This window comes from Phocoena sinus, chromosome 7 (assembly GCF_008692025.1).
Source record: "Phocoena sinus isolate mPhoSin1 chromosome 7, mPhoSin1.pri, whole genome shotgun sequence".
NCBI classification, from domain to species: domain Eukaryota; kingdom Metazoa; phylum Chordata; class Mammalia; order Artiodactyla; family Phocoenidae; genus Phocoena; species Phocoena sinus.
The window spans coordinates 10,930,565-10,946,271 of record NC_045769.1 but is presented as its reverse complement, the minus strand read 5'-3'; the positions used below and the strand labels follow the sequence as shown (position 1 = coordinate 10,946,271).

The window sequence follows — 15,707 nt, the reverse complement described above, 5'->3', positions numbered from 1 at the left end:
AATACAAGCTCCTTTGAACTCACCCACCGGTTGTATTGATTTGTACAGACTGGTATTTTGCTTTTCCTCAGATTTATTCGATGTGCAGCAGACTTGAACAGCAGACTTTTTCATAGCTCTGTTAATGTGATGTGATGTTTTGAGAAAATTTAGAGCAAACCACTGTGATCTAAGCTGGAATGAAGGAAGGGGTACCCTAAAGGTAGAGCCGCCTTATCCCAGTTCCAAGAGCCAGTCAAAGAGACTCGGGGTCCCATCCTTCTGCTCCTCACGCATTTTGTAGTACTGAACAACTGCATGAAAGATATCTCCCACTTTCCAGGCCTTCTGATGAACCAGCTGCACGACATCTAGAAACTAAAGTAAAGCACAGGGTTAGGCTCACATATCACAGAGGGTCCTCAAAGTTATATCGTTCAAACGCTCTTCCAAAGCCAGTGGCTCTCCAGGTTATTTTTTAATATCTCTAGTGACAGCACACTATATTCTAGGACAGTCTATTTTCTTTTTAGACAGTTCAGATAATTAGCGAGTTCTTTCAACTGAACTGAAATGTTCCTCACAGCAGTTGCCATCCTTCGATTTTGGGAGACTACATGGAATTCTTCTTGCCACAGTCTATCTTTTAGATATTTGAAGAGTTTCCTCGGATCTGTTTTCCTCTGGGTTGGACTCTCTCTAACAGGACTGTAGAGCATGGTTCCCAGTCCCTTCTGTCGGTGTCACAGATAAGTTCTCATTGGATGTATACATTTAGGCCAAATAAACTGTGTTACACTTTTGGGTAGGGTTATTTACCGGTTCCTCAGTCCATCTTGAAATTTTCCCTCCCTCTTCATCAAGTTTCGAGAGACACTGGCTTTCCATTGGAACAGGAAAAGCAAAGATTGAGGAAACATCTTAGATTCATCACCTGGTTAACGGTACCAGCTTCAGGTGGCCACAACGTAGAAAGTTTATGACTACAGGTGCATTGTGAGTTGGGGGTGGGAAGGTGGGAAAAGCATTATAGATGGTTCCCTTCGTGAAACCGTGGGATGAAGCCCAGAATGAAGGCTTCTCAAACTCCTTAGTCAGATACGTATAAAGCAAACTAATGATTATAAGAGCCAAAACCTGCAGGAACTATCTACTTTCATGCATGTTATCTCATTTAATTCGGTCAACAACCCTGTAAAGCAGGCATTTAACGATGAAAAATTGTGGGTTTGTGAGATGAAAAGTTGGCAGTAGGATGTATGGTCTTCTAACACTCCAGCCCAAAGCTCTTTCTACTATTGCACCCCATGCATTTTGGTCGTAGGAGAATAAGCCATTGATATTTATTTGGAACACTGGGAGAAACGATAAGCTGGGAATCTGGTATCGTTTAATGAGGAAGAAAAACCTATTTGTTAAAAAAGATGAGGGCTGTAGTTTAGTTACTATTTCTTCAATGTTTCCTTCTAGAATGTCTTTCCTCTGCTCATTTTGCATTTGTTCAGACTCTCAAGATCAGCTAGAAAGTGGAATGCTAATTTTTTTCTGGTCTTTTCCTCCCCCCTCTTCAGTTTGCATTTGCTAATTCATTTCAATTGCTGAGAAGTTGTCTTATAGAGAGCTACTATTTTTTTTTTTTTTTTTTTTTTTTTAAAGAACCTGTGACTGTTTATTGAAGTTGTTTATCTAGACTTTTCAGGAATTACTGGGCTCTATTTGATTTATTTATTTATTTTTGCTGTGTTGGATCTTCATTTCTGTGCGTAGGGCTTTCTCTAGTTGTGGCAAGCGGGGGCCACTCTTCATCACGGTGCGCGGGCCTCTCACTATCGCGGCCTCTCTTGTTGCGGAGCACAGGCTCCAGACGCGCAGGCTCAGTAGTTGTGTGGTTCACGGGCCTAGTCGCTCCGCGGCATGTGGGATCCTCCCGGAACAGGGCTCGAACCCGTGTCCCCTGCATTAGCAGGCAGACTCCCAACCGCTGCGCCACCAGGGAAGCCCGAGAGCTACTATTAAATTATGTTTCTTCTCCCAGCTGTGATGGCACCAACTACTGCACAGTTACGGAAATCAGTGCTTTATTGTACTCACTAGCCTTGTGTTGGCTTAATCAGAATAAAGCAATTCTCTAGGCTGGAAAATAAAATGCTTAACTTTTAATACATGGAAACATAAACATCATCTAAAAGATGATGTAAAAAAGGAGACCAATGGGAAGCCGATGGCAACTGTATTACAGAGAGTAAATCTCCCAGGAAAGGACATCATCTTAGCCACCTTTTTATATCTAGTGCCTGCACCTAATAGGGGCTCAATAAATATTTGCAGAATGACAAAAGGAATGAACAACGAAATGTGAGTCAAATACATTCAAAATGATCAAGAAGGCTATTTGAAATAAGGAGTGACATCCAGAATCATTGAAGATGAACCTTGTCTAAATATTCATTCTTGAGTTTTATATAATGTATTTGCACATATATAGTTAAAAATTAGCATGCACATCTTGGGGCTTCTTACTCGGTAATTTTCTACTGATAGGATGCTCCAAAAAAATGACTGGGGGGCCATGGATCTAGGCAAAGGCTGGGCAGAGCCTAGTCTGGTGCAATGGTAGTAGGCAAGGAGGAGAGTCAAAGCTGGTCATGGGACAGGTGTCTCATCACACTGTACCTGGGAGTGGGCATGTATATCGTGGGGGTAAAGGTGCCTAGGACCTCTCTTCACTGGTCACTCTAACAGCCATGGAAGGTTAGTGCCAATCAGCTCCATCAGTCTCAGTGATAGAATTTCAGAGACTATTAGTTGTCTGGTTTCCCTCAAAATTCTGCCTAGCTTTCTGTCTGTTAGATCTGAAATTTTAGACAGCTTAATCCTTTAGGTGAAGGCTTTGCTCAAAACACAAATACCCTCAGAAAGGGGAACATTACAGGTGATTACTAGTAATTTACGGAGAGGCGTAAAAATAATTTTGTGAGCTGTTACTTGTTTCTTGGTATGTGTGAAAGATACCAGGCATGTTTTCTATTGGACAAAGTGGTAAAAACATAAGGCCTCAGGGAAAGGGGGAGAAAGGCTAGGATGTCTTTGCATGATTTGGTTAATCAGACTTTCCCAGCTCTTACTGGAAGTCTAGAAGTTAGATGCTCCTAGTGGAGAGGACTTGAACATCAAGTTTCTGAGGTCTCACTGAGAGAGGCTCATAATTCATTGGCTTCAAGATTTCCCTCCAGGGTCATCAGTGGTCTTAGGCTAGACTCGTCCCTTGAGGGTATTTGCTCTTCCTTAACATGTCTTATAAAGAAGCAGTCAATATAAAGTAAACAGAAATAGAAAATTAGCCTTAGCACTTTTCTTTTTTCTTTCTATACACACTGGTTCACTGGGCCACTTATTCCCAACTTTTATCTTATTCCCAACTTTTATCTCTCAGGTATTGCTCTGAGAAAGAATCAAAATTCTAGAGCCGATGCCAATATTGGCTAAATCTTTCCCAGAAGGCTGTCTGCTTCAGACCTTTCTGGAAGCCCAAGATTAGCTACTTTGCATCTATTTGGGGCTTGCTGAAGCAGGGTCTCCCACTGTGGTGATGACCATAACATGTTGTTGACTGGCCAAAGTTGTCAAAGTGCCCCATCACCTAGGCCACTCTGTCAGTAGTTTGTCGAATGGTCACACGCTAGAATCTGTCTCATGATTTCTAAGTCCAGGCCAATATCCCAGTAAAGCAATTTTAAAAAATGATCTGGTTCCACTAAATATAGCATGCTTTTAGGCCATGATGACTTCATCTCAGACATCGAGACCTAGAACCATCTGTGGGGCTGATGAGCAGGGAAGGTCTTACACTTTCTTTTCTTCCTTCATTTAAAAAAAATTCTAGACAAAAATGAAGCTGAGATTGTGAAGAAACCAGAAAAGGACATTTCCAGCTCATTACTACAGCCTTGAAAAACTGCATTCTATTTAGCAGTTGGTTCTAGACCTTTCACTGTATCTGTCCATGTTTTTGACTTGGGAATTTCATAATCAGCTTTAGTGTGTCAGAGATCTGAGTTTTTCTTTCCAATGCACTGACATATAAAAATAAAAAATTTTCATTTCCTGTTATTTCACAATCAATAATAATTAGGCTCCCTTCCTATGTATCATAGTTGGCATTTCCATGAACAAATGTTTCGTCTTAGGTAACTAGAAGAATTTCTATCCTGTGATGGTATATCACTGGTAGACTCATTTGAAGAAAAGTATCACATGGTAGATGCCTTGTATATTCTCAGGTACATTTATTAAATTAGATTAATTGTTTACCAAATCATATGGTGGAATCTATGGGAGTTGTTGCAAGTTGTATGGGTTTTTGAAAACATTCAACTTAGATTTCTGAAAGCAGATACCTTCTTTTGTTCCAAGGTGAATTCCACTTGATTAAGCACAAGTGAGCTGGTCTTTATATTGATCCTGCAATTATGGCCTGTGGAGTCGTGATTCTCAGCCTTGGTTGTACCCTAGAACCCCCAGGGACATCGAGAAAACCCCAAAGCCTGAGTTTAATCACAAGAGGAGAGTCTGATTTAATTGGCTCACCCACTGGGGTCTATAAAAGCTCCCCAGGTGATTCTAGCACACACTGAATTTGAGAACAATGACAAAATATTCAGTTCAAGGCAGACACTTTCTTACGTTCACAAATGGAGAGACAATATCTGTTATGGACTGAATGTTTGTGTCCCCCCCCTTCCCCACTCCCATTCATATATTGAAGCCCTAAGACACAAATATGATGGCATTAAGAGGTGGGGGCCTTTGGGAGATAATTAGATTTAGATGAGGTCATGGGGATGGGGCTCCCATGGTGGGATTTATGCCGTTATAAGAAGAGGAAGAGATGCCAGAGCTCTCTCTCTGCCACATGAGGGCACAGAGAGGAGGAAGCCCATCACCAGGAAATGCATCTGCTGGCACCTTGATCTCAGACTTCCTAGCCTTCAGAACTGTGAGAAATAAAATGTCTGCCGTTCAAGCCACTCTCTATGGTGTTTTGTTAGAACAGCCTGAGCTAAGACAGTATCTAATTCTTCCTTATTTTTCCTTCCCTTGTCATGTATTTTTTTCAAAACTGAGACTTAAAGTGTAGTATTTTGGGGAAAGTTAGGTTAACAGTAAATGCCATCAACATTTTCTCTCTCATTCTCTTCCCACTGTTTTGCATATGGAAAAGAATAAGAAATTAAAGGCGAGGCCACTCCTCTTCTGACTCCCACTTTCTTAGGAAGGTAAGTTTACATCTGTTTCCTCTTTGCACATTCTGTTCTATGCACTGCCTTCAAGAAAAGGAAGTAATTCTCAAAATGAGCTTAAAGATGCGAAAGGCACCTGATTTATTGCAAGGCCAGTCATCAGGCCATTCTAGCTCACTGAAGCTCATTGAATTTAAACAGAAGTAAAAGAGCTAGAGAAAATAATGCTTTGGCTTCAAAAAAGCAGAACAGGGCTTCCCTGGTGGCACAGTGGTTGGGAGTCCCCCTGCCGATGCAGGGTACACGGGTTCGTGCCCCGGTCCGGGGAGATCCCACATGCCGCGGAGCGGCTGGGCCCGTGAGCCATGGCCGCTGAGCCTGCGCGTCCGGAGCTTGTGCTCTGCAATGGCAGAGGCCACAACAGTGAGAGGCCCGCGTACCGCAAAAAAAAAAAAAAAAAAAAAAAAAAGCAGAACAATTAGCTAGTTGATATCTATTTTTAAAAACAATTGCTCTCAAGATTTCTCCCCATCCCTGCTTTGAATTAAGTAGATTAAATTTAATTGATGTCAAAGTCATTGTGAATTAAATTCACAAACTATTTTAGATTTTCAGGTGTTGGAATTCTCAGCAGTCTTTCCTCTGGAATTCAGCATACTTTAAAGCCACCTCAAATTCTGCCACTCCTTCAAGATATTTCTTATGGAAGGGAGTCTCAAATTTTGGTGTCCATTAGCATCACTGTCCTTGAGCAAAGTTGTTAAAAATGCATATCTCTGGGCCCCACTCTTAGAAAGTGAGTTCCAAGAAAGGGTCTAGGAATATGAATTGTAAATAAGGGTCCCAGGTGATTCTGTGCATTTGGCTCATGGTCACAGGGTGAGAAGTACTGTTTCAGTGTGCTTCTCATTTTCCTTGTCCAGAATAAGCTCCCATCACTTTCACATTTGGTCTTTACAACCTGAGCCTCTTGGTTTATGTTCTCCCTACCTTGGGTCCTTCCTAGACTGGAATGTGAACTCCAAAAGGGTAGGATATTTTGTCTCTTTTGTTCCCTGTGTCCCCAGAGCCTAGAACAGTGGCTGGCATGTTGTACATATTCGATAAACTTTTCATGAATGTTCCGAATGTACGACATTCAAGTGGACTTGGAATTTTAATGATTAGAACACTAAAAGAGAAAGCTTGAAAAGGTGTCATTTATCGGAGAGGAGTGACAGTACAGTGGGCACCCAGAATGTTTGGAATTTGCCTTTTGAATAGAAATAAGGCTGGAAGTAGTTACAAGCTGACATTAGGTGCCCTTCAACTCCAGGGCCAAGTTCACCGGCAGCGGTGGGAAGGATGAGCTGCTTCAGTATTCATTCATGATATCCTCTGTCATTTTAGTTCATGCTTGAGACCACCATCAAGGGAGGTGTGTTGGCTAAATTAGTTTATCCAAAAAATTCAGAATTTACACAGATAGGGACTCAGGGTATGTATCTGTGAATGGTGTTTCATACTCTAGTGACAGTGGGGGAATGTCATTGCTGAACTTAACAGAGACATTTCTTTAATCTTCTCCAAGCCAATGAGGAGCTAGTGAGACACTGCTGCTCTCAGGTGACACAGCCTCCTTGGTAGGAAGCCACAATCTCTCTTCCACACCACTTGAAAATGGCCACTTAACTTCCTGGCTAATTTAAAAACAATCAGAATGAGGTCTTCAAATGTGTTATCGGTAAAAGAAAGGATGTCAAAATTTTACATAACAGTTTGCTTTATTTCACCAGTTCTGTCATAGAACTGGGCACAGGCAAGTGCCCTTTTATGGAGAAGCCACTATGTGTAGAGAACCCTAACTGACTCGGAAAAAAACTGTTAGAAGATTCAGTCCATAAAATTACATTACTTGGAAATAACCTCCTTGAACTGATGCTGAACAGGAGTGAAACATCATTAATGTTTTTCTTGGTAACACTAGTGGAGCATTTATATTCTCAGAAAAAATAGTTATGAGCAAAGACAGGCATCCTCTTTGAGAACTGAAAATCAGTGGGGATAAATAAATATTGTGTCAAAGCATCATGTACATAATTAAGGTGTTAATGACATATTCCTTGTCCTTTCATCTAAGGGGAATTTATGAGACATATATTCACATGGAGTGTTACGTTGTTTCTTCAAAATGGTGGATTGTATAAAAATCTACTCCATTAAGAGACCATCTGAAAATGCACCAGGTAATGCTTTTATTCAGGGAGAGGCTTGAGATAAATTTGGAAACCAAACTGCCTTTCATTTTTCCAGGAAACTGAGAATGTACCCTGGCTGAGAATGTTCTTGTTCTCCTCCCCATGGCAGGGGGTCTTGGGATTGTGTATGGCAGGAGGGAGGGGTCAAAAGTGAAGTGCTCTTTCACTGCATCCTTTGCACTAGGCAGGCTGGATGGTAAGGTGGAAGGAGAATTTATTAAATAGCAAACCACTCATCACCTTGCATATGCCAAGCATAGGAACGTATCTAGATTCAGAGAGCGTAGAGCTGTAGGCAGTTCTAGGCCTGGAGAGAAATATGAATTACTGGCTAGAGAGAGAGGCTGAAGTGGAAGAGGGCATGGAAAATAAACTAGGTCTCCTTCTCGATTTTTTTCAGTAGCCAATCCCATTGTCTGGGGATGCAGACATAGATACGCTGTTGTAATTACCATGTGCCTGAGCAAAAGGGTAGAGGACCTTTAATTTCAGGCTGTAGGATTCTGGCAGTGAGGGTTAAAATGCAGTTACACATTTTAAAAAGTCTAGATTGTAACTCAAAGGCAATCTAACTTGAGAGAGACGCACTACTGACAGGGATCTGTGGAGAAAGTGGGGTTCTACCACTAAGCTCAAATATCACTCTCTGAGGACTCTCTCATGGACTAGCTTTTGAGTGTTGAGTTGCTCATTAGTAAAAAAGGGACAATAATATCCATTCTGCTCTTTTCACAGCATTGTTGAGAAACAAGTATAACGAGTATGTGGAAGTGACTCTAAGACATTAAAAAAGGCACAGTGGCAGAGATAGGCAGTATCCTGAAGCAGCTTCCAAGATTTTCTGCCCTAATCCTCAGTACCATGAATAGAATGAGATAATTATGCCCTTATTATGTTATCTTAAATGGCAAAAGGGACTCTTCAGTTAATTTTGAGTCAATCAAAAGGGAGGCTATCTGGTAAACCTAATCTAATCCAATGAACCCATTAAAAGCAGAGAGTTTTCTCTGGCTAGTGGCAGAAGAAATAAGAGAGACTGACAGCATGAGAGCATGAAGGAACTGTGTGACAAGAAATTGGGCAGCTTCTAGAAGCTGAGAGTGGACCTCAGCCAATAGTCAGCAAGGAAATGGGGACTTAAGTCCTACAACCACAGGAACTCAGTTAGGACAACAACCCTAACAAGCTCGGAAGCTCATTTCTCTCTACAGTTTCCAGATAAGTGCCCAGACAGGCTGACATGTTGATTTCTGCCTTGTAAGTCCCTCAGTAGAGAGCATGGAAGTCATCCAAACTTTTGACAACAGAGCTGGGTATTGTTGTTTTAAGTTAGTAAATTTGTGACAGTTTGTTACACAGAAATAGAAAACCAACATAGCAACATTATTATGAATTTGAATTTTTTAAAAACATACTTTTAAATTATGGAAAATTGAACTCGAAGACATTGGTAGATGGATTCTTGCTTTAACCTTAATAACTGAGATTCTACAAGAGTAAGTGTCTGGTCTTAGAGAAAGGGAGTTAGAGTGAGAGTTGCTATTAATTTAGATGTTGGCTAGGGATCTATTTCTTAGCTTTATATTTCTAGGTGGAGAAAATAATGAGAAAGCCCATCCAATGCAAATCTGTCCCATAGGGAATTAAAAATGCCTTCTCTTTGACGCCATGCCATAGTTTAATTATCAGGATGGCCTCACATTGCTGAGTATTGGCTGAGGTCCATTCTAAGCTTCTAGAAGCTGCCCAATTTCTTGTCATGCGGTCCCTTCATGCTCTCATGCTGTCAGTCTCTCTTACTTCTGCCACTAGCCAGAGAAAACTCTCTGCTTTTAATGGGTTCATTGGATTAGATTAGGTTCACCAGATAGCCTCCCTTTTGATTGACTTAAAATTAACTGAAGAATCCTTTTTGCCTTTCCTTCTCTATTTTTTATTTAAATGAATGTCATGAAGAGGTTGGTTCCAGAGTGAGGAAACACACACAAAAATAAGACTCTTAGAAAACTATCCTGTCTCCTCAATTTACTTTTTCATCATCACCAACTAGCTAAGACAAATTGACGGTCAAAGAATTATCATGATTATATTTATGCAGGTGGAAGGTTTCAAATTTCTAATCACAATTTTAAGGTGAAAAGTGAAGGAAAAAATTTAAATGGGTTAACTGTGCATTTACTGAGTTTTAAGCAGGGATAAAACACAAAGCCTTGATGATATACAAACAGGGAACACGGTACCTTTTCGATTCTGTTTTCTTGAGATTTCTTAAAGTAGATAGTGGGGATCCCGAGTTCAGAGGCAGCTATCCACTGCAGAGTGGCTCGAAGCTCAGTGTCAGGACATTCTGGTTCCAGGTCAAAGTTGATCACCAGCAGGCTCCCCGGGCGGCTGGCCTTTCCCACTGGCATTCCAGAGGCACGTTCTGAATACAGACACAACTGCCTTACTACAATTTCCATACAAAGATCACAGGCAAATTTTGTCTCAAAATTATGGGAACGTGGCTTACCCTCTATGTTTTCTGACTGTCCTTTAAGAATCTCATTTTCTTCTACTAATTCACTTTGGGAGAAAACAACAATATATGGTTGGTAATGTTTAGGAAGAGCAAGGTGTAAGTGCTAGATGAGGTGATGGGTCTTATTGATCTAAAAGCTTCTGAAGTTTCATATATTTATTGTTTTTGTGGAATAAACTAAACAAATACTAGGGAAATACCAACGTGGCTATTACATAGGACTACTGGGTCTGCAATGAATAACACTACCCCTAAAATAAAGGCTAGATAAACTGCATGGTTTTAGTTGGGATAATTGGTGTGGGAGACTCTGAGAGATGCAAACTTTTCTTCTTCTTGACCTTCTTTCCATAAACATTCACAGGTTTGAACAGTCAAGGAAGGATTTTGTAGGTAACTAGATCAGATTTGAGGACTTATCCTTCTTCTGTATTTGCTTGTCATTTACAGAACCATATATTTCCATCTTGAGACGATGATATTTTTCTATACTATGACAGCAACATAAACTTGCATTTTCATTTAGGAAAATATTTTTCTACCTATACTTGGTTCTTTGACCTGAAATGAGTGAAAAGACAATCACAAACTTTAGAACTTAAGAAGGGTGACAAAATATCTCAATTAGTTGAAAATTTTCTTTTTCTTTCTTTTTACTGGGAAGATGTAGTAGGCTGGGGGTGGTTTAGAAGTAGATACTCATAATGGAAGTGAGAATTTCATTAAATATAGTCATGTTCAACATCTGAAGTGCTTTCACATAGTGAGTACTTATTAGGGAGATTTGTAAATAGTGGGAGGACTCAGTTAATGCTTTTAAAATAAGAGTATATGACCCAACAGCTGAAAGGAAGTGACCATCTTGGGAAGCCCATGGTTGTTGTTCTGTATTTTTGTCTTGTCTAGAAATTAAACTGCAGGTGCTCTTAAAAATGTGTCTCTATGCGAGAGGATTCTCCCTTATATTCTCTGTTACTGCTAAGATCTGGCTAATCCCATAGTATTCCTGATGTCGAGAGAAAGTGTAATTGTTCTTTCATGAGCACCTAATTATTTGTAGAAGGATGGCCAATTTCCCAAGGGTCTAGATTTTCTGCTAGATCTCTATCCAAGTGACATAAGTGAAATGACATATGGTAGATACGATTTCTACTACTATGGAGCTGCAGGATGCTGATATGGGTAGAGATGGTCTTGGTTTTCTCTATCTGTAGTCTGTGGGGTCCTAGGCTCATACTGGGGAGAAAGATGGACAAAATACCTAAACAAATGTTTCCTGTAGGAAAAAAATAAATTTACCCCAAAGTGTTTTTGTTTCTTTTGCCTCCTTTAAAAAACAAAACAAACCCAAGATAATGTTTATGTTCATCTCTACCTGTGAATGATGGCTGTGTGGAACAATAAAGAATGCACTGCAACCTTTAATCACTGAGAAATATTCCCGCAGGCAGGATACCTGACTAAACAGTGAAATAAAAATGATTTAGCTCTAGATAATAATTGAAAAAATAGATCAAGGAGCAACTTTAGTCCTATACTTCATTTTCATTTTTCTGAAATTTCAGAAATCTCCAAATAATAAGTCATAATGGTCAAAAATAGGTTTCAATTCATTTAATTTTCCAGGACAATCACAAACTCTAGATATAGTCCTGACCTCATGTTGCCCTCCCTTTATGCACCATATTTTATGACACACATATTGTACTTTTTTCCCTTGGTCTTTTAGAAGGTCCTCATATTGTGGGGAGCATATATAAAAATGACACGTTCCACCACGGTGCCATTTGGTATTGGACTCATTAGTGGCAATAATCCCAGGCATCTACAAGTAAAGGCAAAGCCATTCACACTATGTCCTATTGAACAATAGTTTTCGCTGGTTGGCATAGAACAATTTAAATGGATTTTTGTTTCTCTGTGACCAACTAGGTAAAATGACATATATGTCTGATTATATGGATAAGCTTTATCCAAAACGATTATATTATATTATATATACGTTTATATATATATATATAAATGATTATATTATAGGGGGCAGAATTGAAATCCAGAAGGCAGGTGGTGGGAAGGGTGAGGCTACTGCAGGTCTGAGTTCTTACTCCAGTGACATGAAATCATACATGTCTGGGAACCTCAGCAGGACAGACATGATGAAACCAGTGGTCGGGAACAACTCAAATGATCAAAATGGATGGCCAGATGGAATCGGAGTAGTGGTCTCACAATCACTGCATCTCAGTGGCTACTTACTTAATCATGGGAGAAGATGGCATGCTTTCCTGATAAATGTCCAGGTCCATAATGCCAAGACTGCTAGTGGCACTACTGTTGCCATTGCTGACAAAGCAAAAGTTTACATATTAATGCCAGTGTCCACCACCTGGCCACACTGCTGACACTGATGCTCCACCATTCTAAGAGGTTCTTCCTTTGGTCCCCAGAAGAATACTGCTTAGTGTCTAGGACTCCTAAATTGATCTTTATTTCTGACCAAATCAGGGGAAAACACAACAAAAGACATTTTTGGCTCAAGCCAATCATCGTCATCATCATCATCGTCATCAATGTTTCGTAATTTCTGCAGTGGTCATACCTGGTGGACCACACCTAGTGGGTGACAATCAGCATGACTCCTTTCTTCCCCATCCTAGTGACAGTAAGCATGTTTATCCATCAGCAAGAGACTCCTTGAGTATACCTCCAGAGACTAAGATACTTCTGAGAACGCTGGCTGAGGGGGAAGATACGGGAATGCTTATCTGCCTGCTTCTTGGCTTTTGACAGAAACCAGCGATGCATGTTCTCTTTTCCCTTTGCCATTCTGTCAGGGATATTCATAGGACATGCATTTGTCTCATTTTTTTTTCTGAGGGACTACAGAATTTACAAGTACAGAGTTGGGCAATGCCAGAGTTTTATAACTCTATCTTAAAATCTTTGAGAAATAGCAACACCTGATGCTTTGTGTGTTGTAGAGAAGGAGGGATCACATATTGCAACATTTTTGTAGGATGCACAATCAAAATATGGTCTAGTTACTAGCCTGGAATTTGTTTACTGAAACACAGAAGAGTGGAGCCCATTTTTAGGTTCTTGCAAAATGGAATGCATCCAATTTCACCAAACTCACTATATTTCCTCATACCTTCTCTATTTTCCAATGACGTCTCTTCAAGTAAGGTTTTCAAAGAGTGAGTGCTGGGATATCGTGTAATGGGACAGTCTTCTTCCGTCAGGAGTTCCATGAATAAGCAACTAAATCCCCTCATTTCAAATTCCTGTCTTGGTTTTCGTGTGGGGTACTAAATGTTTTCACTGATTGAAATCTGATGACTCAAACATTGCTCTGGAGGTAATTAACTGTATAAACTTATGCTAAGTCCAGAGATTCAAATTCTCTTTGCTTTCTATCTCTATAGGATAACATTTCCCACCAGTTTTTGAAATTTTAGATATATCACTTAACATTGTGAGATTTTCCTAAGTCTAAACAGACTGAACTGTCAGAAGTAAAATTTTCAAGGAGCCATACAGCCAGATGCATCGGAAGCCCATTTTCCAATTGGCCTTTCTGGAAAGTCTGTGGACTTGTTGGCCCAGTATCAAATAAGATTTTGGGTAGAAACATGAAGATTCTTTTCATTCTCACCTCACAAAGGACTAGTTTTTAGTTTATGTCTCCTGATTGGCTCAGGTCCTCCCAAATCTGATCTCTCTTTAGCACCTCTCTAGCTTTTCTAGAGCAACAATACAGAGGGCAGGCAGAGAAAGGGGAGGAACAGTCAGGCCAAACAACACAACACAGTATGGAAACGCCTCATGTAAACCCAGCCTGTCTTGCATCTGAAATACAAATGAACCAGAAAGAAAGTGTCAAACACACCAGGTGTAATAGCAGCTCTTCTTTAAAAACTCACAGTTGTCATCATTGAATGCACTAGCTGGAGCTTGCAGAGAAGGGAACACAGATGACTCTCAACCTTGGCCAAGCTAGTTGAAACCATAACTGGATATTAGATAGCTCTCAGCACAAATTATGACGGGCAGTCCTTCTTTTTTGCGCTATTAGGGACCCTTTGCAGAGAATGATTAAAATGCATTTCTGGAATCTGTGTTGAGACCTGTTTCCCTGGTAAGTCATTTAAAGAGCAGGTACCTCATGGATCGCTCACTGAGCTGCAGGAAGCTGCTGGTGTCATCTGGGTTTTCTTCCTCATTGGCGAGCTGGGACCAGCTGTCCGTGCTCTCTCCACTGCTGCCGGGAGGGTTGGAGAACTCATCGGGGGCTCTGCCTTCTGTTGAGACTTCAGCCTCTGGTACATCTCTGGCATCAGGGCTGTCACTGTAGACGGTAAGATATTACTAAGAGTGCAGGCACAAGACTGACCTTTTTAGGGGAACCTCACTGCATGCTCTGTTGAGCATGGATCTCTGCCATAGTCAGCAGGATGTCCTAGGACATAGATGGAATCTTTCTTTTCAGGATTACTCTCTACCTTTTGCCTTTTCAGGATTACTCTCTACCAGCTTTCTTATTTCTTCATTTGATCTCTTTCTACGGATTCCCTCCGTTCATTTAAAAAACATGTTGAAGCAACCTGGCCTGCATACATAAGAATTATTGAAGGGCAGTGGTGTTTAAAATAAAGATACCCAGAGCATCCTTCCCCTGAGATTACGATTCAGGGGTTCTGCAGGAAGGCCCAGAAACCTGCATTTTAAATAACCACCCCGGGTGATTCTAATGCAAGTTGTATGTGGACCATGTTGGGAGAACAACACCCAGCCCAGTTCTAGTGGTTTACCAAACCATTTTGCCTATAAATGCCTCTATATGTATTTTGCACTTGCAGCCACCTTTTTTTTTTTTTTTTTTTTTACCCCATCCTCTCCCTCTGAAACCTCTGATTTGTATCAGCATCACTTTTCTGGATGAGCACCTTTTTATATCAAGCATTTAACCTTTGATCTGACAAGGTTTTTTCTTTGAAACCTTTCCTCGTTGGCTTCCCACGAATTTCTGCCTTTCTGGACACTCCATGCCTGGAACCTGGTTCTCTCTTTGTCCTTTAAACATAGTATAGCCAGCTCTGATTGATTCACTGCCCTCCTTTCCAGTCTGTCCCTACGCAGTCTCATCTATTTTGCCTGTGAAAATAGCTTCCAAATCTGAGCTTCAGGCAGGGCCCCTCTTCCTGATTCTGGGGCTCTTTTCCTCAGTTGGTCTTCGGAACATCTCCAATCTGTCTCACTAACAGCTCAGAATCGACCTATATAAAACAAATTCTAATTGCCCTCCCGTCCTCTTCCTGTATTTCTTATTTCGTTGACTTTTCTGAGTGTCCGGGCTTAAAATCTTGCAGAAAACTTCTGATTTCTCCTTGACCTTTACATTCAATCATTTGCTATGCTTTTCAGTTCCATCTCTAAAGTTTCTCTCACATACTTATCTCTGTCTCTGTGCTCAGGTAGTTATGTTAATTGAGATCTTTCTAAATTTCTAGAATTTAGATTTGGAAGGAACCTCACAGATTTCCTGTAGATTGGGATGCCAAAGCCCAGTGAGGTGGAATGATTTACCTGAAGTTACAACAAGAGTTGGTACCAGACATCGGATCTCAAGTTTTGAGACTCCTGGGCACTGAAACTTGACTTCTTGCCTGGACTATATTGTGTCAGCCTCCTAACAGTTCAGCCGTGACTATTCTTCCTCTTTCAAAACCT

At 40.6% G+C, this 15,707-nt stretch overlaps 1 protein-coding gene across 1 annotated transcript in view; it reads right to left on the bottom strand.

Moving 5' to 3' along the window:
* Positions 1 to 213: 213 nt before the first annotated feature.
* Positions 214 to 15,707, bottom strand: part of SPHKAP (SPHK1 interactor, AKAP domain containing) — a 98,655-nt gene continuing 83,161 nt past the window's right edge. Inside the window, exons 7-11 of the mRNA XM_032637759.1 lie at positions 14,140 to 14,325; positions 12,234 to 12,320; positions 9,969 to 10,021; positions 9,697 to 9,881; positions 214 to 357 (exon numbers count right to left, since the gene is read on the bottom strand). Coding sequence (XP_032493650.1) covers positions 214 to 357; positions 9,697 to 9,881; positions 9,969 to 10,021; positions 12,234 to 12,320; positions 14,140 to 14,325 — 655 coding nt within the window. The remainder of the gene's footprint in view (positions 358 to 9,696; positions 9,882 to 9,968; positions 10,022 to 12,233; positions 12,321 to 14,139; positions 14,326 to 15,707) is intronic.